The 26,673-nt window shown below is 35.1% G+C and overlaps 1 protein-coding gene across 1 annotated transcript in view; it reads left to right on the top strand.

The window, feature by feature from the left end:
• Nucleotides 1–26,673, top strand: part of LOC142335439 (choline transporter-like protein 1) — a 44,583-nt gene that overhangs the window by 15,351 nt on the left and 2,559 nt on the right. The window contains exons 3-8 of the mRNA XM_075383927.1: nt 6,604–6,746; nt 7,371–7,550; nt 14,704–14,876; nt 19,103–19,261; nt 19,637–19,755; nt 25,577–25,648. Of these exons, the coding sequence (XP_075240042.1) occupies nt 6,604–6,746; nt 7,371–7,550; nt 14,704–14,876; nt 19,103–19,261; nt 19,637–19,755; nt 25,577–25,648 (846 nt within the window). The remainder of the gene's footprint in view (nt 1–6,603; nt 6,747–7,370; nt 7,551–14,703; nt 14,877–19,102; nt 19,262–19,636; nt 19,756–25,576; nt 25,649–26,673) is intronic.

Raw genomic sequence — 26,673 nt, 5'->3', positions numbered from 1 at the left:
TGCACAAGGTTGATCTATGTTATTGACCTCTGTTTTCGGACAAAGTTTCTAAAATATTGTGATTACTAACTGATCAAAAAGATCTCGTCCTAATATTGGTCAAAACCCATCAGCTACGACTGTGACTTTTGCTTTCTGAAAACTCCAATCATTGCATTTTACCGGCGTTTTTAAGGTGCCGAGAGGTTGAACAATATCGTTAGAAAAAGACTTCAATTCTAGTGGTTTTTTTCTCTGGCCATTGTGATTGCGCACAATTAAACATTATTTCTCTTGCAAATGACATATTAATAATGGTGCAACCACTACCGGAATCGAGAAGTAAATCACAATTTGTGTTTCCAATCGTTATTGACAAATTTTTCAGTACTATATTTGGTGAACTAATATTTTCGACTGTTGCAACGTAATTATCATCCGAGGAATCATAGTCTGAATTAATTTGTTCATTATAATTTATATAATTGACGTTCTGATTTTCCTGACTTGAATTTTGATTAGATGTTTCAGCAGTTTCTACAGTGTTAATGCGATTGGTTTTTTGAGTATTTCTTGTATTGTTAAGTCTTCGTCAACATACCTTAGCAAAATGGTTTTGCAAACCACAGTGATTGCATTTCTTACCCATTGCAGGGCAAACCTGACGGTGCGTTGTTGTCCAAACTTGACCACAAGCACGACATTGTCCAACGGATGCACGGTTGACGAGTGCTCTACTTGATTGATTTCCACGCACACCCGCGCCGCGAAATCGATTGAAATGTTGTATTACGTTCACTGTACTGCCAGTAGCACCGTTATTAGATGAAATTTTCTGCTGATTCTGATTACCCATTTCCATGTTGACTGCAATACTGAGTGCCCTCTCCGGTTCAACTGTTTCCCGTAGAGGCTCCCGTTGAATGTCATCATCCAACATGTTTGTGATGAAAATGTCTCTGATGATTGCCTTTTCACGATTTTCGAAATCGCAATTTTCAGCCAATTCTTTCAAGATGCTATAGAATTTTTCTACAGTTTCACCTTCTTCTGTTTTTGAGAGAAAAACACGTATCAATCAAATGTGATATTTCTTGGACAAATAAAAGCTATCTCCATCATTTCCCAAAGTTTGAGGGTAGTCAAGTCGTAAATATTGTCATGCGGAAATTTTTGTGTAAGTAGTCGTCTTCCTTCCGTACCAATACTTAGGTACAAAAGAGATACACATTTTTGGTCACACAAATTCCATGGTCGTTCCCTGCATAGTATTCCCGCTTTTGTTATCTTATGGCATTTTAATTCCCATTGCAACTTCAATTGATTGTTTCTAATTCGACGCTCTCTCTCAGCTTCATCTGTTGTATCTTCAATTGGCATCTCGTACTTCGGTTCCACTGGCAATCGGACTGTCGTTGGTTTGGGTTGTAACAGCGTGTCTATAGTGATATTCTCTCGAGCGAGAATCGCTAGTTTTACCTGGATTCGCCATTTCTCCCATCTGATTGGTGGGTCCGAAGTTGGTCGTTCCCAAAATGGCTCTATCGACAACGGTGTTTTTCTAGATTCTCGAGCTGACTGCGCCATGTCGTACAGATTTACTATCTGTAGGAGTGGGATGATTCGCGACGCCGATTAGCTTATTCTACAACGGCTATTTATTGGTGTTTTCGTGGAGCGAATCGACGCTAAATTTTGTTGCTTGTGAATTGAATATTCTGGTTACAGAATATAGGCAGATTTGGCGTAGCCAAATTACACTCGATTGTTTAATGGGTATTTCGCTTAGCGAAATACAATTAAATTTAACACGTCTAAAGTAATACTTTTTGGCGGAGCGGATTCTAGTTAAAGAGAGAGTCAATTAATTTGAATTGCGAAACTGAAGAGAATGAATCTAGATAAAATTAACAAAACTGATTAACAATTTGTTCATAAGATTACATTTCCAAATGCGGCCACTTACAATCACGAGACAATGTGAACAGACAGAAGATCATGCACAGGATGTAAACAAATTTACAAGTATGAAAACTTAAGATTCGATCTTCAAAACTAGAATTAAATGAATGAACAAAATAAAGGTAGATGAAATGAACTAAATTAAATTAAACATAAAATGAACTTATTTAGCTACACCAAATCGATAGCCCCAAACTAAAATGTACTATTGTACCACAATTTCATTTCCAATAAACTTAGTTTAAAAAAGTGTACTTGATTTGCAAAAAGTACTTTTCGATCCAAGAACATAATAGTAGCGAACCATTAATGTTTCAGTAAAAATCAAAAGGTTTTTGCTATTTTAACTGGGATACTTAGCGATGGCTCTCGACCAACGCAGCAGCACGTCAATGAACACTGAAATTGACACGTGATTTTAATAATGCTTCGGAAACATCATTGTTGACCTATTAATTTGATTTGAAAATTCAGTTTTACCTCTCAGTACCGAATCACCAGATTCCCATGGAAACAAGATTGGAAAATTCACCACAAAACTTAAAAAAATGTATTTGTAACGATTAAGAGCTGCTAATCTTAGCTTCCTTGAACCTCAAGTTGCGATCTCCAACTTGAACTTACTGACAGTATATAGCTTGAGCCTGCACCTCAGATTTTTGTGCTAGAAAACTTTGCTTCTACAATAACGGCTTTCTCTCGAGCTGCTGTTTTTGTCGCTTGCTAAAATGTTTCAGCTGGGTATTGTTTTGGTTGCAAATATGAATAAGCCATTGCTCACATCGTGTCTTTAGATTTGTCAGTTCACACATGAATTTCTATTCTATTCCTTGCTATTATGAAGTAACTTGTATCGATATCCGTAGTCCAAACACAGAACAGTGCTCAGTGTTGGTTCAACGTCGGCTTGTTTAGTATTGCTGATTGGCTTTAAATCTTCGGTGATCGCATGGGAAGCAGCATCGTTTTTGGTTATCCTTGTTGTTAAAATCAAACCCATGACGTTAAAGAGAGGTTGAAACCGATTAAAGACGTACATTGCCTCTTCTGGTGTCTGGGATTTCCAGCGATTTGATGAAACGTGAAATTAGTGAAGTTATTTATAGTGCCTTTCCTTCCAGAGCCCAATTTCTTGTAGAGCGTATTTTGCACACGTTGGAGAACTTTTTGCTCCAGATACCTTCGTTGATATTGGTATATTTGAACAGATTGTGTGGTTTTTGGACGCCACAGAAAATCCCGAGCAACAATCACCTTGTTCGGGGACTGCACTGGTAGAAATAACGATTTGATATCGGTTGTCAGCGCTATTGTCCATCACTAGATCTGGTTTTTGTTGCAATTAAACCGTGCTGTAGATCAGTTCCTGAAAGTGAATTGTTGCTCAGATGCACTCTATTTTTGTTGCACTCTATTTTGATGCAGTAGTGCAAACACATCGCAGTTTGCCCGATTTATTCAAGTTGAGCTCTGAAGTTTCTGAGAAATACCACTCGTTCTCCAAGGTGATTTTCAATTCGAGTTGTTCAGTGTTTTCACGAATCCTTGTTTCACATCTGTATCTATCGATTGTTGATACAACCTATTCGGATTTGGTTCCCTCTGGCATCTTCGCTCTACTATATAAAACTCTGCCAGGGCTGAGCTGTAGTTGCTCGGTAGGTTTGGCTCTGACTTAATCCACATCACTTCCACTTCGTAATTATTTCACTCGCTTGTAAACATTTTCGTACTCTCTACCAGCTTTTGTATTGCAGTTCCTTCTTTGAATGACTAACTACGTTGGCATAGTAAAGATTGGTTTCTGTCTCCTTTAGTGTTTTGAATATTCGGAGCCACTGTCACAAATTTTGCCAAAGTGAAATAACTAACAATTTGTCTGCTTTTGCTCATCATGGGTTCTCTGACTCTCAATACCAATTTCGTTAGAACGACCAGATTTTAACTTCGTGTGGTCGTCTGGTAGTCCAATGGGCGTTTGAGCCCAAAAACATCTTGTCCCAGGATGGGGTCAGCTTCCATCAAATTGAAGCGTTTTTTGGGAGGAAACTCACGTGGTTGAAGCTTTTTTTTCAACTTGTTGTTCCTTATTTTGTGTTTAGCAATAAGATTTAAGGGTGTGCAAATTTTTAAATAGAATGCACATTTGAACGCACAATTTTTTTAATTGAGGAATATTTTGGTCATTAAATCTTTTCTTCCGTGTATGTATTCCATCTATGTTGAGCGTGATGTCGGCGCCACGGGCTCGTAACTTCTCTTGCACACTTTTTGCCTAAAGTTCCGTTGAATACAACCAGAAAATGAGATAGTGGCAAAATCATCCGTTCAAAATTTTGCTGCCTTTTGCGCAATCATTTTTCCGCCAGTTTTGCTATTGGATGAGAAAAAACTACGAATTGTGGAAAGTAATCGATTAATATAGACAGTGCAGTTATGCAACAGTTTTAATCGCAACGAGAGTCTGCTAATGAATATTTCCACACGATTGTTATTGCCCTTCACAGCGATCCAGCAACATGGCTTTGACATTAATGTTGTCGACTTCCGATTGCTATGACAACTGGTAACAATGTTTATTTAATGCTTCCAGCACATCTATTTACTTGAAATATTCTTTTTCTTGCCACTTGAGCAAGACATCGAACCATTTTACGGCAGCTTTTGTTGAAATGATTAGTAACTGATTAATTGATGTAAATTTTTTGATTAATTAGTTGAACTCATACATCGTTGGCGTGTAAATCGGTAGCTTATTTTGAACATTTCAAATTGATCAACATTTGCGTAAATGAAATTGGCTGTGAATGAAAGGAGCTGACAGATAAAAAATTGCTTTATGATTGTTACAGATTCTCACAGGTGCTCAAAAGTATGAGATAAAAATCTGGATCTTTTCTGTTTGTCATGCGCAGTGTGTTTAATGCCCTCACGTACCAATTAGGTGCTGTTATATAGCATGTTACTATTTAAAGAATAATACGTACGTCTGGTGTCATTAAAGTTATTTGCCCACCAATCAAGGAATGGGAGCCCTTGTCGAGCTCACGCACCTATCCTGTAAGATCTTTTAAGAGTATTGCGAAAAACGCTTGTCTTGTAAGAGCTTCCATCTACACGTTTATCGTGCGAGACATCTTGTAAAATCTTGCAAGATAAGCGTGTGTAAACCCTCTTTTGAAATTTGGCCATCTCGCAAGTTGTCTTGCAAGATCTGACAAAATAAGCGTCTTCTGAACAGCTCAGCTAAATAGTTTGTTAATAAAGGGTAATAAAAGGTAGTCAAAGAAATACAATAAAAATTTTCTAAAAAAATTGTTTCGGTTGTTTAACTAAAAAAATGTGAATTATCAGGTAAATTTATGATAATTTTTATAATCCCAATGAGTACTAATAGTTCGGTACTAAGGTGCTAATAGCCTTGATCAAACTCAAATTTGAAACATAGAGTTTGCTTGCCATAATTGGACGTCAGCTTCATAACTATCAAAGTCCCCGAGTCGAGAAAAAATTTAGAAAAATATGGAAGATAAGCGGTGAAAAGTTATTTTTTTCACCATAAATTTTTTACATAATTTTGCGGTGAATGCGGTGAAATTATATAAGTTAAACGCTTGAACTAGCGGTGATCTTACAAAAATTCACCACAATTCCTCTCTAAAATATGTACTTTCAGCGCCCTTACAAGGGTTCGAACCTCTCGCCTCCTGCATGGCGTCCACTTCTCTTTCCACTGCACCATCCCTCACTAATTTCTAGTATTTTTGTTTTGAACATAAATCAAATTCACTCTACTTTCTGTAAAACATGCGCGGTGAATTTTTGTAAGATTTGCGATTCTTAGCGGTGAAATTACATATTTTAGCGGTGAAATATGGTGATTTTTATTGTAAATTCACCGCTTACTTTAGTGGTGAAATTACATAAATTCACCGCTTAGAAAAAAGTGTCAAAAAGATGTAAGATTAAGGGGTGTTGTTAGTGGGAGGGTAAGTGTTACAATTCCTACCTTATTCCCCATTTATTTCACCACTTTCATTGCTGATCTCACTCAATTTTAACAATTTTTTCTAAGCGGTGAATTAATGTAAGTTCACCTCTAAGTTGAGCGGTGAATTTATGTATTTTCACCGCATTCACCGCTTACCTTACATATTTCGGAAAAGTTTTTTCGAAGCGGTGAATTTATGTAATTTCACCGCTACCAGGCGATGAAGGTTTTTTCACCGCCTGATTTATGTAATTTCACCTCATTCACCGGTTATCTTACAAAAATTTTCGCATTCACCGCTTATCTTACATAATTTTGCGTTGAATGGCGGTGACACCTCTACCCGGTCATCCCATCTGCAAAGGGCAACTTAAACGTGAGTTTGACACCACCATTGTACTCAGATGTTTTTAAAGTGCGCAGTTTTTTTCATCACAGTTGGTTTTTGTGGTACTTGCGACCTAATAGTGATTGAAAATTGAATGGAGTCACAGAAAATTTCAATAATTAGACAAGGATTTTTCTTGTTAGATTTTTGGATCTATTCTGTTTCGCCTAGGCGAAACAGAATAGATCCAAAAATCTAACAAGAAAAATCCTTGTCTAATTATTGAAGTTACTTAATGATCTCATTAGCTACTTGAGTATGAAGCGTAGCTATGTTTCATTAGGGAATCCTGAGTGCGAAAGCGTATGATGAGGGCAATATTGAGTTGTTGATACGAGGATACGACAGCTATGGCAACATCTGTGGTCATGAGAACGAGCCCATTGAGGGGGTGCCAAACTCTGGACAGGACATGACACTGAAGGGGTTAGCCACTCTAGTCTATACCCCTTTATACAGAAATGTGTTTAGTTTTTATCTTCCTTTCGCCTCCATTGATTTTCATGATCTCCATTTTCATTACAAGCACCTAACTGTGCTAATTTTTTCGCCCAATTGTGTAGCTGGTTTTCACTTTTGCATCTTAATATATTTCAAGTGCACTGTACCTACTTATAACTAGTCCTGTGAAATGGTCTGAAAGTTGCAGCCACTTTCTTCGAATGTGACTGCAACTTTTATCTCAGTACCTGCACACGCTTGTGTTATTGCTAAATTTGACCAAGTTGAGTGTTGGGTATTGTTCATAGAGCACACCCAGTTTGGCTAATTATTACGCGCTCAACGTTAAAGATTACTGATTAAAGTTTTCCCATTAGCATTCTAACAAAGTTGAGATGATCAGAATTAGTTTTGAATTCCAGGCTATGTTATTGTTGTTCATTATCGTGAAGTTTACTGACTTGGAAAAAGCAATTCTCATAACGCAACAGGACAAAAAATACAGTATTTATTTTACAAAAGGCCACTTTTTTTCCACATATTTTCCTTAAAAATTAAGACTGGTTAGTTTAGTTAGTAGTCAAAATAATTAAATACTTAATTGTGTAGGAATCTGCTCTACTTGAACCCGAATGACCTGGCAACGGACACTTTTGTGAGGACAGCATGTGTGTCCAGTTGTCCGGATCAGGAGTACACTAACAAACAGGACATTCCTCTAAAGTTCTGTCTACCTGGAGCTAGTCAGGGCGACGAGTACCTCTGCCCAGATGTGCCACTTTACGAATCGTGAGTATAACTGCGTGTATAGTCGTTCTGGTGTTCTAGAGAACATTCAAAGTTAGCTCCTACTTCTCCTCTGTTTTATAACTCACAATTTATGAGTTTTGATTCGACCAGGACAATTTCAGTCATTTTGTATGTAATGAGAACAATTAATTGTTACTATTCAAAGTTGTGATTCAGTAATACCGACAAAAGATATTATTTAAGTACTTGACTTTTATGATGTCGAAAGCAATTGGATTGTATTGGTGTAGAGCCTTGCTTACGGGTCGAAGAAGAGTAATGCTAATTTCTTTTAGTCTATTTATTTCAGAAGATACAAAGATTAAGCCGCACGTGAGAAAAATTTGTTTTTTTAAATCTTTTCGTTGATGAGCAAAATTGAAAAGCCGAGACAAAAGAGCGAGATGAATGCTTTTGTTCTTTCTTATTTTGAGATGAAGCGAGAAATGAAGATAAGGAAAATTTGCTTCGTCGTGCGAATGATTCATTTTTGTTCACTCGAGGTGTCTTCATCTCAGTTTTTGGTTGTATTTATTTCACCTCTATGATTTCTTTTGAACTATAACAATAATTTGTGGTTTTTTTAGCTTTTCTGATAAGTTCTATGATTAATTAGAGTCTTGCTTCCCGTTTTACGCAACCTAACTTTAAAAATTTGAACGGCAAAACCCCTTATCTGTCGTTTTAATTGTTTCATTTTTATCGTCACTAAAGACACCTTTGTTTCCAGGCAGCCTTGCTTGTAGTTTTGGCAAGCCTACTTTTCCAGTAGTCTCAATTTTAGATTGTGCTCAAAGATGAATGACTTTGGTTTTTTTGGTAAAAATTTGTTTTTTTTTAACAAATTTGAAACGTTTCACACAAATTTTCTTTATGCAACGTGTCGCTGCCTCAAGAACAAAAAAAACGCAGTGAATTGAAAAGTCGCTCTTTTGCTTGAACTGGAACGCTTCTCACGTTCTAATTAAAAGAAATGAAGATTGCGTTTTTTTAATACACTGTTACTTCATTGACTTATTCTTTACTGATTCTGAAATGGCTCAAGCTAATTTATATAACGAGCTTAGCCAACTTATTTCGGACATACCAGATGAGTCAGCAAGGCAACTGGTTCAAGATTTGGTGGACAAAATGCAGGAGGGTTTGACGGAGACTAGTGAGATGTTTCAGGAGCTGGAAATTTTCGTAGAAAAATTGATGAGTGGTTGAGGGAGCAAGAAAGTTATTCTTGAAAAGACTGCAACTAAACCCAAAACGGAGTGACTTTCTGATCTTTTGGCGTTTCTAAACAAACTGAACAAAAGCGAATTATAATTGAACGAACTCAGGTTGATCGCCTATCAAAATTGTTCCCACCTGACACAATTGCACGGTAATTTGTGCAACTGTGATTGTAAAATTTAATCACTTTGGAGATAAAGATGAGATATACAAAGAACCGAGAAAGCTAAAGAGCTTAAAAAAACTTTATCAACCAAAAAACTATATGGATGAAGGAAAAGTTGTCCCTCGTGATACTTATATTCCAGAATTTGCTAGCAGTAAACGTGTAATTGCTGTTTCAAATAACTGTAAAGTCTATAATATATGCTGAAATATAAGTCTAAAAAAAGCTGAGAATGCTGTTGTATTTGTAAATGATTAGGATGATGTACATAAATTGCGCAACCCTGTAAATAGAGACAATGTGCTAGATATATTCATAAAAAACTGAAAACTAGCCGCCAAAGATAGCAAGACAAGACGGCAAGTCTGAAAAAGAAGAAGCGCATCAAGAAGAAGCGCTTCAGAGCCGAAACCAATGAATGGTAACCATTATTACTAACATTGAATATTGAATGCCGTAAATTGTTGTTTTAACTGTGAAAATGCTAAATTTTTTGTTATAACTCTATGTTGTATAAAGATTTCCATTGAAGAACATTGAATAAAAACTTTATAGGCTATGATGATAAACAATCACATAGAAAAACTGAAAAATTGAAAGAAAAGGATATGGATTTCAATCCACGACTTCCGCGGACTGGACACCATAAAGATTTTAATACTTGTTTTTCAAAAAGGCTTTTAGCTAAGCTGCGACTTCCTCAAACTCAGAATGAAGCTCATAGGGTAGGATACAGACTTCGCTAAAATTCCTCCAAACACGTTAGTTTTCTTGAAAAAGAAAAGAAAAATCTGCAGTAGCACGATCTGGAAGATGAGGAAGAAAAACTCAGTGTAAATCAAGCTTATAAGGGAACCTAGTCTGTGACTTCCGCCAAGGGTGTAAGCTGGCGATAAGCAACCAAACTGATCTGCGCTTCCGCGGAAAGTTTTTTTTGTTTAAGTGAAACCCATAAACACGGTCAAAAAAGAATATAGCAACAATCAATAAAGAATTTTCCCAAAATTTTTTATCTTTTTCCTAGTTACTCTTTCCTGTTCTGCGGCTTCTTTCCTTCTGCCAGTTGAAGAGTTTTCATTTTTCCTATTGGATTATTTAATGTCCTCAGGTGTAAAAAAAATAGAAAAAAACATATTGTCTGCGGGGATTTTAATAGATATACTAGAAAAAGACGACAAAGCAGCCAAAAATAACTAACAGTTTGTCATATTTCGGATTAAACCTAATTAATGAATACTTAGTAACACGTGGTACAATTATTTCACAGGCAACAATTGATCTCCTCAAAAAATTCGCCATATGCAATCGCTGTCCAGTATTTTGCTGATAAAAATTTGTTCCAACAAAGAAAAAGGCCGCAAAGAGAACGAACAATGATAAGTTACACCCTGGATAAGAAATTGTTCTACAAAAAAAAGAACTTTGCTTTGCAATATAAGATATGTAAAACAGAATTAAGAAAAAATACATGAACATACGCGACAAAGTTAAAGCTGCATGTATGTTAGCTAATATCAGTATTATTTTTGGACAAGGGAACAGAAGTGAAGTTATCAACAACTCCATGTTCAAGTTTGAGAAAAATCTTATGTTGAACCAGTGACTCAAAAATATTGTCAACTCAAGAGAATTCAACTAAATGACAGTTTTCTTAATCTTGGTCACGAGATGACAGAGCTGCAGCACAGTCAACATTCTGTCAGGTATAGGAAAAGTGTTCCAAACTTAAATGTTCCTTTAGACACCTCTGCAACTGAAGTGTATGAAACCATAAAATGTCTGAGTAAGAAACTCTCTGCTGATATGTTTGAAATCGGTATTTTAATACTGAAAACTGTATAACCTGAGATCACCGAGACTTTATGCAACTTTCTTAACATTTGATTTGATCTGATGCGTTTTCCCGAAATAATGAAGACGACTAAAGTGATTGCTTTTCATTAGAAAGGCTGCGAGGTGAATCCAAACAAATGCAGACCAATATTTCTTTTTCCGGTTCTGAGAAAGTTTGGTTCCAGTTCCGGTTCTGTTTCCGTTGCGGTTCCGGTTCTGGTTCCAGTTCTGAATAATTTATTTTCCAGCGCATTATATCAATTTTTAGAAAGAATCTGAAGTTTTAAGTCTTAGTCAGTACGGGTTCAAAAAGAAAACAAAGTACAATCGGAGCAATTGTTCAAAAGGTAGATTTTTCAAGATATGATAGAAAAAACTAAAAAACCATCACGTTGTGTGTTTTTGACCTCAATAAAGCCTTTGATACAGATGAACTTGAAATGATGCCAGAAAAATTGGAAATATAGGGAATTCGTTGTAGATTTCTGGTTCTCTTAAATTTTATTTAAGTGAAAGCTCCCAATATGGTTGCATTGGAAAATTCTATTCGGAAATAAAAGCCACTAAGCGCGGTGTTCCTCAAGATTCAGAACTGGGACCAAGTCCTTTGACTTAGTTTAGTGATCGTCCGCATGTGTGCAAATACAAAGATAACCCAGTTTGCAGAAGTTAGTTCTTCAATATTATGCTTTGCAAAAGAAGGACACCTGAACATAAATAGAACAATATCTTCGTAAAAATTGCGACTGGATGTAGGTAAACGAGCTAAATATTAATCATGACAAATGTAGGTTTACGGACATCAACTCTAAAACACCCAAAGCGTCTATAAAAACTCAATATTTTTTAAATAAAAAGTACAGAAACTATGAAGTATTTAGGTGTGTCTCTGGACCAAAAAATATCTCTTGGAGAACATACAGAAGAAAAGACGAAGAAATTTAAACGGATAAAAGAATTTCATCCGTTTAAACTTATCGGTTAACACTCCATATTGAAGTTTCCAAAAATATTTTCAGTAGTGCAACTCTAATGCTCTTGTTTCAATATTTTTGTGAAACCAATACTGCAATATGGAGTGTTTGTGTATGACATTGTGAATATATCTGAGTTAAAAAATTAAATCGGTCACAAAATCGTATTTTAAGAATTACTTTTAGTATTGCAAATAAATTAAAAGGATTTCTAAGGTCAAAGAAGACCTAAAAAGTTTAAAAGCACAGAATTTTTACCTCTATGAATTAGTTAAGGTTCTCCAAATTTCTTAGGCAAGAATCACTACACTGTTTTTTGGATAAGGCGATTAACAAATTTGAATTAGAAAAACTTTTCAGTGCAGAAGTTAGAAAAACTGAATTTAAATTCTTAGCGAAAAGGACAAAAAAAATCGGAAATCTTTGGTAACGCGAGTGCGCAAGATATTCAATTCTTTTGCAAAACTGGACTTCATTATAATCAAAAACTTAATAACAGTATCTGAAACAGAACTTCTAACTCTTTTACATACACTTCGGGATAGTTACAAACTAATTCCTTTTAAAATAATTCTGGCAGGGGTCAGTAAAGTTTCTCGCCATGTTATGTGTTATTTTCTTTAATGTTCTTGAAAAAGAGACGTCACTCGACAGTTTCCGACCTAATTGAATGTCTCTCAAACGCTGATTGTACCAATGCATATTCTTTTTTAAACAGCGTTTGGAAGTTCATAAATAATCTTATCTATTGATTTCGGTTCAACGAAGAACTTATTGTGCTTTTAATTTGTGTTCCCAAAATTCGTTCACTTCTGTTTTCACAATCTCAAAGTGATACATGCGGCCTGATAGTGCATATTTACTATCCTTTTTGGCAAGCCATTCAATGGAAAACGAATGGTTTTTTAAATTTGACACTAGTTATGCCAATCTTTATAGTGAATTTTATCCAGGTTTATCATACAATTGTTCCTCTTTTTTGTTGAATGGTTACTAAACCTAATACTGGCAAACCTGTTTGCCGAACCTGATGTGAGATCGTTCAATCTCCTTAAAAGCTTAAGTATGTGAGCAGTGGTTTCAATGATAGTGACTGTATTTGTTCTCGAAGAATATCAAGCCTTCTTTGAATTTTGCCCCCAATTGATTCTCAGTTCAATTAATCGGAATTATGAGAGATCTTATAAGCGCTTATAAGGCTTTTTGTTTAAAAGCATGTGTCAGTTTTCTGCTTAAATTACTGTTGCCAATTACTCGAACAAATTAATTTTGTATAGCTTTGGGAAATTTTAATTATGTTTGTGATCTTATATAGCAAATGCTGTTTTTGATCACATCCGCAAGAGTTATATTTTTCAAAGGTCGCATCTGATTCTTAAAGGCAGAAACCGCTTTGCTTGCTTTGCTTGAAATTCGTTGTCAAAGGGCTTAATGACTTAGATACCATTGTTTTTCAAAAAAGTCCCGGGTAAACCAAATGTTGTTATCCTAGAACTTTCCTCTCATGGATCCTTAATGTCATAGACGAAAAAAATTGTACAAAATTGGTAGGATTACAACTTTCCCATAAAGGAAAGTTCTATGATTACAACTTTATCCTAGTACGAAAATTCTAGTTGAGAGGTCGACTTTATGAAAGGAGGCAGGTTTTTGCAGCAGTAAACTTGTCTTAGCTTTAGCATGAGCCTTTTTAGGTTCTTTGAAGACTAGAGCCGGTGCATTACTGAGCTCCATGGCAGTTGTGATCTCTAAATCATAGGTTGCGAAAAAAAAATATTATGAAGTTCGGACTACAACTTAAATACGGTATAACTGAAAAGTAACTTTTTCCGATTTTTTTCTTACTAATTTTTTGAAACACATTATTTGTGCTTTGTTTTAGCCGTTTTCATGATTCCTCTAAAAATTTGTTAATTTACAACTTTCATTATACGAAACATCTAGGATTACAACTTTTCATAGATGACATAATAGGAAGTTGTAATTTCACAATTTTTTCAATTATGAAGTCAACCCGGGGTAGGCGTTAATTATTTCAACCGTATTTGTTGTATTCATACATTAAGGCGTTGTTGTAAAAATGTCATGTTTTGTGACGTTTCAAATGATTGTATTTTGCTGTCTCAATCCTGTAAAGTTCTGTCGAAAACTCAAATGAAATTAATGTATCTGTTCCGAAAATGGTTTGACTTAAAGATTTGTGCGAACTTTGTGATTTTTTCCCACTTTTCCATCAGTCAGAATCTTGATAGAATGAACTGGTTTCTAATAGTGTTATCTTGCTTTTTGTTTTTAGCCAGAGTTTTTAATGCGATCGATACCATCTGCTTTTAAAAGAAATTTGAACGATGAACCCATTTGTTGTTCAGTTAGCCACAAAACAGTAGAAATTTCTTTGTTGTTCGTTCAAAAAAGACTGGTTTTATTTGAAGGATTACCAGGCTAAACCTAATTTCAATTATCTTAGTAAATTGATCTAAATATTTTTTAAAACACAAATTTGGCCAATTCAAGTTGAATTTAAACCGTTCCTTTTTGGCATCAACATATGTAGCGTCTTCTTGAGGCTCTGAGTGCGGAGCTAAATTTCACAAAAATACCAAGAAAAAGAACCTATTTTCACATATAAACTTTTGTTTGCTATTATCTGGCCAGTTGTCCTACGAATAAATATACCTGCGAGGAACTTTTGAAATGGTGCAGCCTGTTGAATTTTTGGGAAGAACAAAGAAACTTGCTCCAATTCCCATTCCCAATAGAGTCTTGTAATGCATGTGGGAAGTGTTATACGCTATGCACAGTATCATGCGAGCCTTCTTGTCTTTTTTATATTGTAATATTCAGACTTGAATCAATTTCTTCATGATATTTAATCGGCTATTAAACATTTTATTACTTGGAATATTCAATTGAAACATTCAGGATACTACTAAAAACTACGCATTTTTCTTTCTGATAGCTCTGAAATTCTGCACCGGTGCACACCCGAGGTGCTGGAGTCGGGAGCTAGAGAAGTTGTCAAACAGGCACAAGAGATCACCAATCTGGTGGGAGACGACGCACTCGAGAACTTTGCAGCAGAGGTCAAGAGGTCATGGCGAGAGATTATCTATATCACTCTCGTAGGAATAGGTAAATTGATGCTTAAATTTAAATACCTTAGTATATGTTCAAATTTATTTCTGATGCACAGAAGATTACAAGTCTACTAAGATGACAGGCAACTTAAAGTAAATTACTTTACTAGCTCAATCGCTGAAACTGAAAATTGAGCAAAAAGAATAATCCGAAAATAAATAAATAAAAAAATCGCATTGCCATACCGAATATCAAATTTTTGGCGTGAATTATACTATTCCTCTTTAATAGCCAAACTAACAGAAAATTAAGGTTGCATACAATTTTTTGTTATCAAATAAGTTTTTCAAATATTCCAGCTAGCCAAGCGAGCATTTAATTTTTGTAAAAAAAAATCAATCCATTAACATGCGTATGTGCAAATATCTAATGTTATTAAGATCATAGGCGAAGCAATTTTTGTCAGATATCTTTTTTCTCCTAAAATTTGGTTTATTTTCACTATTGTTCCGACCCACTTTAGTGGGGCGAAGAACTATATTCTCAAATAGGTTTTTTGTTCAGTCAATTTTTGTCAATCTATATATTCATTGCACAGGACTATGTGTGTTATTATTAGAAAACCTGTCAAGCGTAGAATTTGAAATTAAAAAGATTTTTTTGAATTTTACTTTTTACAGGGAGTTATCAGGATTTTAAGGTTTGTGAACATTTGACCGAAATACGTTGCTTTCGTTGAAATTTTCCCAAACTTTTTTCCAAATTTTTGTCAATTTTGCTAAAAATATGCTGAAATTGTTAACGGTAGTGTAAGTGCGTTTATGCTTAAAGATAGATTAGGGTTGCTGATTTGTTCAATCCAAGTTTTTTGGCTATAAATTACGCAAAAATTTTTTTGGCTGGAAATTACACTCAGAATTTATTTCTTCGTCAAAACATGGGATCAAATATGCTGTTTTAGCCAATTTTCGAGACGCTGTTTCAGCCCATTTGATGGAAGCAGACACCTAAAAACTGCAGAAATGTTCTCCATAAGCCCAAAACGAGCTGGTTGTACTCACACTGGCTTTATTTGCCTTCGGGAAATCTAATTTCGCCAGCTTTCGCAAATTTAAATTCGACAATTATATAAAATGCATTATTTAGTTTTGATATACTGAAAATTTTTGTTTAATAATTAGTCTACTTTGCAACCATATGAAGAATTGAGCGGTTTCTTAGACACTCATCAAAATTAGGGTTGATCTTGATCTCAACATGGTTACAGTAAACGAAATTTCTAGATTTAATTGGGGCGCGGCCTTTTCTCTAAAATATTTCCGCAGTTATTGTATTTAAGGTCAATAAATGGCAATAGTTTAATTCGTGGCTCTTTTTGGCAGATACTATTTACTACCAAAAAATGAGGTCCAACAACATAGATTATTGTTTCATAGTTAAGCTCATGTTTTTTTTGTCTTTGACCTAATGTTTTCGCGAAACTTTACGGACTTCTTTTGTGTTGCATTCAATTGTTAATTTTTTGTAGTCTATGGTTTAGTCTCCCCAATTCAAGACTAAGTTGATTCTTTGAGAGGTATAAGTGAACCTAGACATCGCTTTCATTTGTTACCTAAGGTAACAAATGAAAGCGATTCTTACGACTTTTAATATATTTGTTTTAAAAAAATGTCGATGTTTTTTTTGGACTTTAGCTCTGTTCTATCTTATTTTTCTCAGCGCCTGGAGTAGTCTCAGTAAAGACAACGCAAAACGTTTTTCCCGTGAGTTATCAATTAACGTCTGTACTGGTTTTGTCTTCAACTATTTGTTCCGTCGTTTTGATACAATGAAATCTCAAATTTTTGGTTGAGTTCCCAGCATAATTGTACATTTTATAAGTTCTTTTTTCTCCTTGCGGAATTATCACATCATTGGAGAATACAATTGAAATTATGTGTAGTTGGAAAAGTAAACAGCGTTGAAAACAGCGTTTGGAACCGAATTTTTTTATTGTTGTTATTGATTAGTTTGTACTTACATGCGCTGAGACACGGTTCTCTTTTAAAATGTAGCCAATTTTTTTTGCCTGTGTTTATCTTTTTTTTTGTATACGACATATACCTGATAATGATAGGTGTCAATTGCTTCCTCATTGAGTATAATTGAACTTTTTAAAGTTTTTAATATACAGCCAACGCTTTTAATGGATTTCAAATGAATTTTTCGAAACCGAAACTAAGATTTTTTCGCTGTCGTTTTTACTCTCAATTTTCTCATCATTTAACTCGACCCCATTAGTAAGAAGTGGAAAAACTTTGTTGATTCAAGTTAACCTGTCTGTTGGTATTATGTTTTGACCAGATAGCTTCGACCATTTAGTTTCGAATTTTTTCGAATATTCGATACTGGTCAATTTTTTTTATTTTGTTGCAATTTGAACGCACATCTTCTAAAGAAAAGAACCGCGAATTTTCAGAAGAGAAGAAAATGATTATTTCCAGCTCTTGCGGATAATTGCTTTTAATTACAGTGCCTTCAACATTGTAGTGTCGTAAAATTGTTTTGTGTAGATTTGTCTTCTGCCTGTTTTTGTTGTTATTTTGTAACTTTGTGACTCAGTCTCATTAATAACGGAGGCAAATGACTTCCTGAGGGGCTACAAGTTTATCAACTTTTTTAGTTGGTATTTTGTGTCTGTTATGGTTTTTGAAAATATGTGTCTGAAAATTTATTATTGGATTTTTGAGCTTAGCTGGTATTTTAATGATTTTTGGTCAAATTAAAGCTTAGTCTTTGTAAAGACAAGTTGAAGCCCGTTTCCATCATTTGTTTCTTGTCTCTGTTATTATGAGATTTGAAAAATTGTTTGTGATTTTTAAATATTTGTACCTTTTATAGGATTTTTCTTTTCTTTATAATTTATAACATTATTGATAGGTCCCGTTGGCTTTGCAAAACTGCGCAATCGAACTTTTTCAATTTTTTAGTGACAATCTTACGTTTTGAACGGCTACAACGTCTTTATCGCGCATTTTTATCTGAATTTTATAATTTTGCTAGTATTTTCCTTTTTTGTTGTATGACTTACACTGGATAGTTACAGGTCTCAATTGCTTCATATGGATTTATAAATAAACATTTAGTTGAATTCTGTTGAAATTGAATGATTTTAATCACTGCTACCCAGTTGCCTTGAGGACAGGTCACATATCTTTTCTAATGAACTGTAGGTGAATTTGTTATGTTTATTTTTTATCTGATGCGAGTCTGATTTTGTTATTATTATTATTGTTTTTATTATTATTATTATTATTTTTATTATTTTTATTATTTATTTTATATTTATTATAGATGACTTTTTTTGTCGTACAAGTACAAAACCTGTGTATAATCAATCTTTCTCATGAGAAATAAACTAGAGAAGTCAGCACATAATTTAGTTCAAGTTGAAAAAATTGTCAGATGAATTGACTCTTTTCATTTCACATTTTAATGCAGCCTACCAATAAAACTTTTTAAAGAGTGAAAATGGACTAAAAAGTTGTAGTTTTGAAAACAGTATTGGCAATATCAATTCCTTCCAAATATTTAAAAACTTATTTTAATCTTTTTAATTTGAAAAAAAAATTTTTTAAACCCTCAAAAACAGAAGTTGGTTATGAACAATGGATGTGAAATCAACATGAATATGGACAAACAAACTTTTTAAAGAGGAAAAAGTTACTTCAAATCGATATTTTGTGTAAAGGACAAACACTGGCCAGATTATCAATCTGATCTTGTTTTCATATTCGTATACAAATAGTACAAAAACCGCCGAAATGTTAATCTAAGTTGATTTGAAAAGTGGTTTTACCGATCTGATCGTTTGAAAAGTCAAGACGACTGAAAACTTTTGAAAATATCGACTGAACAATGGATTCAGTTTTTCAAGGGCTTTTTAATAGTGCCATACTCAATATTTCCGAAAAAAATACGATCAGCCAAAATTGGCTGAACAAAAAAGTAGAGCTGGTATAAAGTTTTTAACCCCCATTCTATATAGTGTTAGAACAAAGTTGTTTCTTTGTTCTAACTTCGTCTCATTATAATATCCTGTATGGCCTGTGTAGCGACATTTTGGTTCTTGGATATGATTGAAACATGTTCCCGCTTCACGGTTTGATTTTTGCCAGCTTTGTGCAGATAATTGTAAATAGTAAACTAATCAAACTAATCGATATTTGGACCGAGTTGATAAAATTTGGAGACAGCCTGCCTACTAATCAGGTTTTCGAAATCAATTCTATGAATTTCAGCTCTGTCGATGGCAATTCTGGTGATGATGCGTTTCCTGGCTGCTGTGTTTGTTTATTTTGTCTACTTTCTCGTCATTTTTGGCACCATAGCCGCCACCACATATCTCTGGATCAAGTATGTGGACGAGAAGGACAAATTGGACAACACACCAGAAGAATGTTAGTTTAACATCGACTTTTGCTCATTTTTTGTGGGGGGGGGGTCAAATGCTGAACAAGTAATTGCATTGTAAAAAATCATATTGGGTCAAAGAATCTTAAAAATCTGAAAATCATTGAACAGTTCCTCTCATGACAAGTGTGCCATGCATCACCTTGAATTCGAACGCTTTTCGGACTATAACTGGACATTTCGTAGAAGCTGATGCTTACTCAGTTCTGTTTGCTCAAATCTGACGGTTTTTTGTTTAAAAAGCTCATCAAAATATGGCTAATCAAAATAAAGAACTGAAATAAATAAAATTGAACACACAAAAGCTTTCAAGTGTTTTTTGAAATGAGTTAGTTTGTTTATTTGTTGTCTCTGCTGTTTAGTGAAGACAAAGGAGGACGAGGACAACGTTACAGCCTTCTTGATCTACTCGATTGTGTCAACTGTGTTCACTTCCATACTTTTATTGGTCATGCTCTTCATGTGGAGCAGAGTCAAACTGGTAACCAATCTCAACACTATTTTACTTTTTGCATTTATTCACATTCTGGTCCGTTGCTATATTCAAAGGGGTGACCGGACAGTAGATCGAAAGGACAAAAGATCGAGAATTAAACTTTGGCTGAAATTAACCTGGGCCCAATTTTTCCGCCCAAAAAGATGTAAGAGTGGGGTTGCAATGGGAGGATTTTTTAGGAAGAAGCACCTCAAAACTCCTACATCTTTTTGGGCTGCCAAGCGGGGTAAAATAATGTAAGAGCGGGGTAAAATACAAATCAACCCCTCACTCTTACGTCTTTTTGGTCTGTCAAGGGTGGTAAATTGATGTAAGAATTTGGAATTGTTTTGTTCATTACTCCCTTACTCCAACATCATTTTACTCCCGTTGACAGACCAAAAAGAAATAAGAGTGGGGGTTAACTTGTCTTTTACGCCCCCAATCTTACATCCTTATACCCCCCTTGACCGCCGAATGCAGCCCAAAAAGATGTAAGAGTTTTGAGCTGCATTTCCCCAAAAAATCCTCCCATTGCAGCCTGACTATTACATTACTTTACCCTGTTGGCGCCCAACTTTTACATCATTTTACCACCTATGAACAAATTACCCACTCACTCTTCTTATACCACTCACTCCCACACCCCCGGCAGCTAAAGTCTTACATCATTTTACCCCACTCATTCATCGCAATTTTGACCAGTGGGGTAATTCCTCAAAAGTCCTCCCGTTGCAGCCCAATGCAACCCACTCCTACACGGCAATTTTAGTAATGAGGGTATTTCCTCAAAAGTCCTCCCATTACAGCCCAATGCAGCCCACTCTTACATCGCACTTTTGACCAGGGGTTAGTTCCTCAAAATTCATCCCATTGCAGCCCATTTCAGCCCACTCATACATGGCAATTTTAGTTAGGGGGTAATTTCTCAAAAGTCCTCCCGTTGCAGCTCATTGCAGCCCACTCGTACATCACAATTTTGACCGGGGGCTAATTTCTCAAGAAACCTCCCGCTGCAGTCCATTGCAGCCCACTCTTACATCGCATTTTTGACGAAGGGGTAATTCCTGAAGAGTCTCCCATTGCAGCCCATTGAATCCCACTATTACATCACAGTTTTGACGGGGGGCAAATAAAGGTTTTCTTCATAAAACTGTTTATTTCCTGCTGCTTTTTTGAGAAATAAACTGTCGATAATTGTTATCTGTTCATCACTATCGATACATCATTTGAAAAAAGCAAAGGAAATTTTAAAGCCAAATTAAGGAAGTTTCAACCAAATTGAAATGCAGGGAATCGTAAAGAGAAGAAAAGGTTTGATTCGCTATTGGCATCTAAGATACGAACTGAGCACGTTCTCTGATTTTTGTTGATGATTCAATTTCACTAATTTTTGCAAAATTGCGATTGTTTGAATCCTTGTTTAAGTTTTTTATAAGTTTGAAATCTCTTTTCCCAAAAAATCCTCCCATTGCAGCCTGACTCTTTCATTACTTTACCCTGTTGACGCCCAACTCTTACATCATTTTACCACCTATGAACAAATTACCCTCTCACTCTTCCTATTTTACCCCACACCCCCCGGCAGCTAAAGTCTTACATCATTTTACCCCACTCATTCATCGCAGTTTTGACCAGTGGGGTAATTCCTCAAAAGTCCTCCCGTTGCAGCCCAATGCAACCCACTCCTACACGGCAATTTTAGTAATGAGGGTATTTCCTCAAAAGTCCTCCCATTGCAGCCCAATGCAGCCCACTATTACATCGCATTTTTGACGAGGGGGTAAGTCCTCAAAAGTGTTCCCATTGCAGCTCACGCTTACGTCACAATTTTGACCGGGGGATTCCTCAAGAGTCTTCCCATTGGAGCCCAATGCAGCCCACTCTTACATCGCACTTTTGACCAGGGGTTAGTTCCTCAAAATTCATCCCATTGCAGCCCATTTCAGCGCACTCATACATGGCAATTTTAGTTAGGGGGGTAATTTCTCATAAGTCCCCCCGTTGCAGCTCATTGCAGCCCACTCGTACATCACAATGTTGACCGGGGGCTAGTTCCTCAAGAAACTTCCCACTGCAGTCCATTGCAGCCCACTTTTACATCGCATTTTTGACGAAGGGGTAATTCCTGAACAGTCTTCCCATTGCAGCCCATTGAATCCCACTCTTACATCACAGTTTTGACGGGGGGCTAATTCCTCAAAAGTGCTCCCATTGCAGCCCAACTCTTACATCAATTTACCCCCCCCCCCTCCCCCCCTTAGAAAAATTACCCCGCCCCCTCCACTCTTACAACAAAATGAGAGAAATTTAGAGAGGACATTCGACCCTGGAAGCGTTATTTGCGCGCTGCAATATAATTACCGCATCTGTTCATGCCGCTGAGCCATGGCCATGAGTTAGGGGCATATGGCACTTGATATTAATCTATCGCAACCGAACAAGCAATCACGACCAAATGTAATACACGCTCTAATAAGGGTGCTTAAATCTAATTGGCCAGCAGGTAACGTGAATAATTTTTTTTTCGATCTGCTGTCTTTCTATCTATTGTCCTAGCACCATACAAAGTGCCACAAATAAGAGGCGTGTAAGATTACTCGGATTAACAGTGTAATTTTTTTTCGCAGTCTTAATATACAGCAGAGAGCATTTCAATTCAGATTTCCCTTTATGTTCTATATTGCCGCCTCTGAGTAATTATTACTATCGGAAGCGAGAATGATGCTCGCAGGTAATATATTATAAAACAACGAGCGATATGGTGATTAAGGCAATCTTGAGGCAATTGAAAATTAGCCTGTTTAGTAAAATCCGATATCCCAAAATGGACCAATGAGTAGATAAATAGCAACGGCTTATAATGCATAAATCAGTTCTTTTGTAAGTTTGTCCAAGAGTTTGCATCTGTATAATGCATAAATCAGTTCTAATGTAAGTTAGTCCACGGTGTGCATCTGAAAAACCAGGTCGATTTCCCTGTCAACCTTGCCCAAAAAACGAAAAAGAAAAAAATGTTTTGCTCATAAAGCTATTTATTTCCTGCTGCTTTTTTGAGAAATAAACTGTTGTTAATTGTTATCTGTTCATCACTGTCGATACATCATTTGAAAAGAGCAAAGGAAGTTTTTAAGCCTTTTTAAGGAAATTTTAACCAAATTGAAGTGCATGGAATTGTTAAAAGAAGAAAATGTTGGATTTGCTAATGACATCTAAGATACGAACTGAGCACGTTCTCTGATTTTTGTCGGTATTTCAATTTCACCAATTTTTGCAGAATTCCGATTGTTTGAATTATCGTTTAATTTTTTTTAAAAGTTTGAAATCTCTTATAACTTCTGCCAACAAAATTGGAGCTTGAACTTGAATGATTCAAAGACAAATGAAATAAAAAAGGAATTGACTGTTCTGTTTATATCAAATAATAGACAAATCGACTTCAACGCGTTAGGTCCCTTTTATGTCAATTTTGTCGCGTTTGTAGAGTAAAGTTCAAGTAAATAAAAAACTAAACAAATTATTCACCCGAAAAATCAAAAACGATATTCGCCTTTGTGCTATCTGTTGATTTTTTTTTTGATATTCTGTAAAGATCTCGAACTTCAACAAAAATGAGCTCGTGGCTCTTGTTATTTGTTATTGCGGCTTAACAAGGTTTTTTCATTTTTTGATATTAGCAATTACTGCTGGTTTGTCTGAATTAAATTAAACTTCCAACTTATCATCAAACAATAGGTGCTTTTACATGATAGGAATGCTGTAGATTTTGTAATCTAACATCATCTGCTGTCCCACAAAACCTTTCTGAATTGTAATTTGAATATCTTTGAAATGAACTGGGTTTCTAACAGTTTTCTTTTCGTTTAATAATTTTCTATCCAGAGATAATCGGTCTAAAATAAAAAATTACGTGGGCTTCAGATTTCTTATCTCAGATCATAATAACATTGTAAATCAGCCCTGAATCATAGTATTTCTCAATCTTTGTTTTTATTATGAACGGATTTTGATCATGTCATTTTTTACCCTGTTCAGACAATAATTCCTATTAAAAAAAGGCTCTATGAAGACACTCTAAACAGTCAAAAAACCAATTGTTTTTTTAACATACACAGTTCAAAAAGCGTTCTGTTAATGCTCTGGACAGCCCAATTCTGTCTCCGATTTCGTTGAGAAACTGAGACATTTATGCAAATTTCCATTACAATCTGAAATAAAAACCATAAAAATCCGCATTCTGGTGCTAAATTTGTCAGCTTCCGGGCTTCCGGTTTTTTTTTAACTGTTTTCGGCGTGTATTTACTGTTTTCGGCGTGTATTTACTGGTTTTCGCGCGTTTTTTGCTACTCTTAATACGTTGCTTGCAATGGTTTAAGATTGTAAGTCATCGTTATGCTCATGAAATGCATAGTCCGATTCTTCAATCTTTCATGATTTTCCTATGAACATCAAGCGAATCAAAGCCAAACAAGCTCAGTCTATTTTGAGAAAAAAATATCTATTTGAATAGACTGTACACAATGAGGTAGCAACATACTCTTAGGATACACTGATACAGTACTGGGTCGACGATTTACAATTGGAATACAATGTTTCAGTACTGATATGCTATGGACTAGGGTCTGGATTGCCGCTTCTTTATATTCTAATTTTGACTATACTTGAATACTTTTTGCTTTACTGTTGAAATTAATATTTTTTAAAAGTTGACCTCTTAGAAGAATTTTTCTGTCAAAAAACTTTAAAATAGTTGTAAGCACACAATTCAATAATTGACATTTTTTGTGTAATTTCTTGCTTTTTGTTAACCTTCACTCAGATAATTGGAGCATGAGTTTGTATGAATCAGGAGAATTTTGTTTTACAAAACATTGAGATTTAAAGTTCCAAAATTGTCTCATTCCAACAGAGCTGCTATTCTGTTATAATTGAAATCAGCAAAATTAGGTTTTTTCGATATTTTTCCGAAGAAATGCGCGTCCTTCACTTTGTTCATTTTCGAATTTGAAAACTTAGGAACGTAGGAACGTATTATAGCTTTCTGAAATAAATCACTTTCGATAAGTGGACACTATTGTCGTTATTTCAAAGTCCTTATTACTTTTAATTGCAGCTGACAAAATATAGATTTAAGTGAGAAACAAATTTTTGTCTGTTTTTGCCGTCGTTTTATTATTTCTTGATATAATGAATACTTTTTTTCGCAAAACTGTATCGCTGTTTCTGTGTCAAATTGTTTTGTTTCAGTGCCTGTCTAGCTTTGTCAAAATTGTTTGAACCGAACGTTGGTAGACGCCAAATAGCAATGACCTTGCTGACAATTTTGTTCTGAAATGTGTTGTGGTTGTTCCACTGCGGGACAAATCGCACGTATTTTGTTCAGAATTATCATTAATCACTTGTGACAGTTTTTCCCCAAAAACAAATTAATTTAGCATCAAACTTGCTTTTGGTGATTTTGTTAAGTTATTATGATCTATTTCAGATACCGAACGCTCTTTTTATTATTCAGATAGTCTTTTTAGACTGCAACTAGTATTCCGGACGGACTTCAAGTCAATTTTTTTTAACAATTCGGTGTTTTTCATTTCTGTCCAATTGATTTTTTTAATCGTATGCCGTTTGACAAGATTGACAAATGCCAGCATAGATACTTTTAAAAATGATCATAATGTTTCGTTTTTGTTTGAGGGTGGAATGTTCGCTTGAACCGTATTAAATTCTAAACGAGGAAAACAAGGATTTTTTATTCAAACATTCTTGTATATATTTTTTGATATAGTGCAATGTATATGAGTAACTGAGGACATGTAGTTTCTGTTGACAGGTTGTGGCTCTATTCAAGGAAGCAGGCGTGGTGGTGATGACAATGCCCTTCATAGTACTTCAGCCATTCTTCGTGAGTCTTTTATCGCATACCCGGATCATAGTAACATAGTAAATCAGCTCTGAATCATAGTATTTCTCAGTCTGTATTTTTGCTATGCACATATTATGATCATTATACTATTCTTTGAGAATGATCAAAAACGAATCCTTGAGACTATAAACAGAAGTAACTTATATGTCTATTTCAAGTGCAATAATTAAGACTCGATTACAAAAATCCTAACTTGTTTACAGCGTGTTCTTTTTCCTGCTCCCACAGACGGACATGTCAAGCTATAACTGATTTGGTAAAACATCATAATGGTACAAGCTAATGGTAGAATTGAGCTCAAATACCATGACGATCAAAAATTTAAATGAAAGCATGTTTCAAGGCCATTAAAACGTGTGACGATTGGGATTTTAAATATTGGAATAGCGTCCAGGATCCGGATTAATATAACGATTACTATTATTATGCTTTACAAACCAATACCAGCATCAAAATAAACATCCCATTTTTTCCTTGTATGCACTGATATAAAAAATTTCTTTTCAATTAGCCCGAAAGATTTATAATTTTTTTGAAGCAAGCTTTGACCTTTATCAGCAATTGAAAGTACAAATGTTACATAAGATTGAAACGATTCGGTCTATATAGTTTCTTTTTTTTAGCGAGATAAAACTGTGACTAAATTTGAGGTGCCTATATTTGAAATAAAACTTTCTTATTTCTGACAAAATTTGTCATATATAAATTCTTTGTTGGCAGGTATCGCCTATTAAAACATTCCAAAAATAACATTTTTCCGGATATCATTAACGTCTTATTGTCGTCAATCACATACGCAGAATCTTTTGATTATAGCCATAAATTTACAATTTGGTTCTCAGTTCCCTTATAATAGTTACTTCAATTTCTAATTTTTCCTAAGTTCAACAGCAAAACGGTTCGCATTTACTTATCGTGGTTGTTACGGATAGAAAAGTTATCTCAGTAATTCTTTATGATTTTTTTTACTTTCAAACTCCTATTTGTGTATTCAAGTTGGTTCT

Source organism: Convolutriloba macropyga, chromosome 2, assembly GCF_964194025.1.
Source record: "Convolutriloba macropyga chromosome 2, txConMacr16.3, whole genome shotgun sequence".
Taxonomy (NCBI): domain Eukaryota; kingdom Metazoa; phylum Xenacoelomorpha; order Acoela; family Convolutidae; genus Convolutriloba; species Convolutriloba macropyga.
The sequence above is the reverse complement of the archived record's forward strand: the minus strand, read 5'-3'. Positions and strand labels throughout refer to the sequence as shown.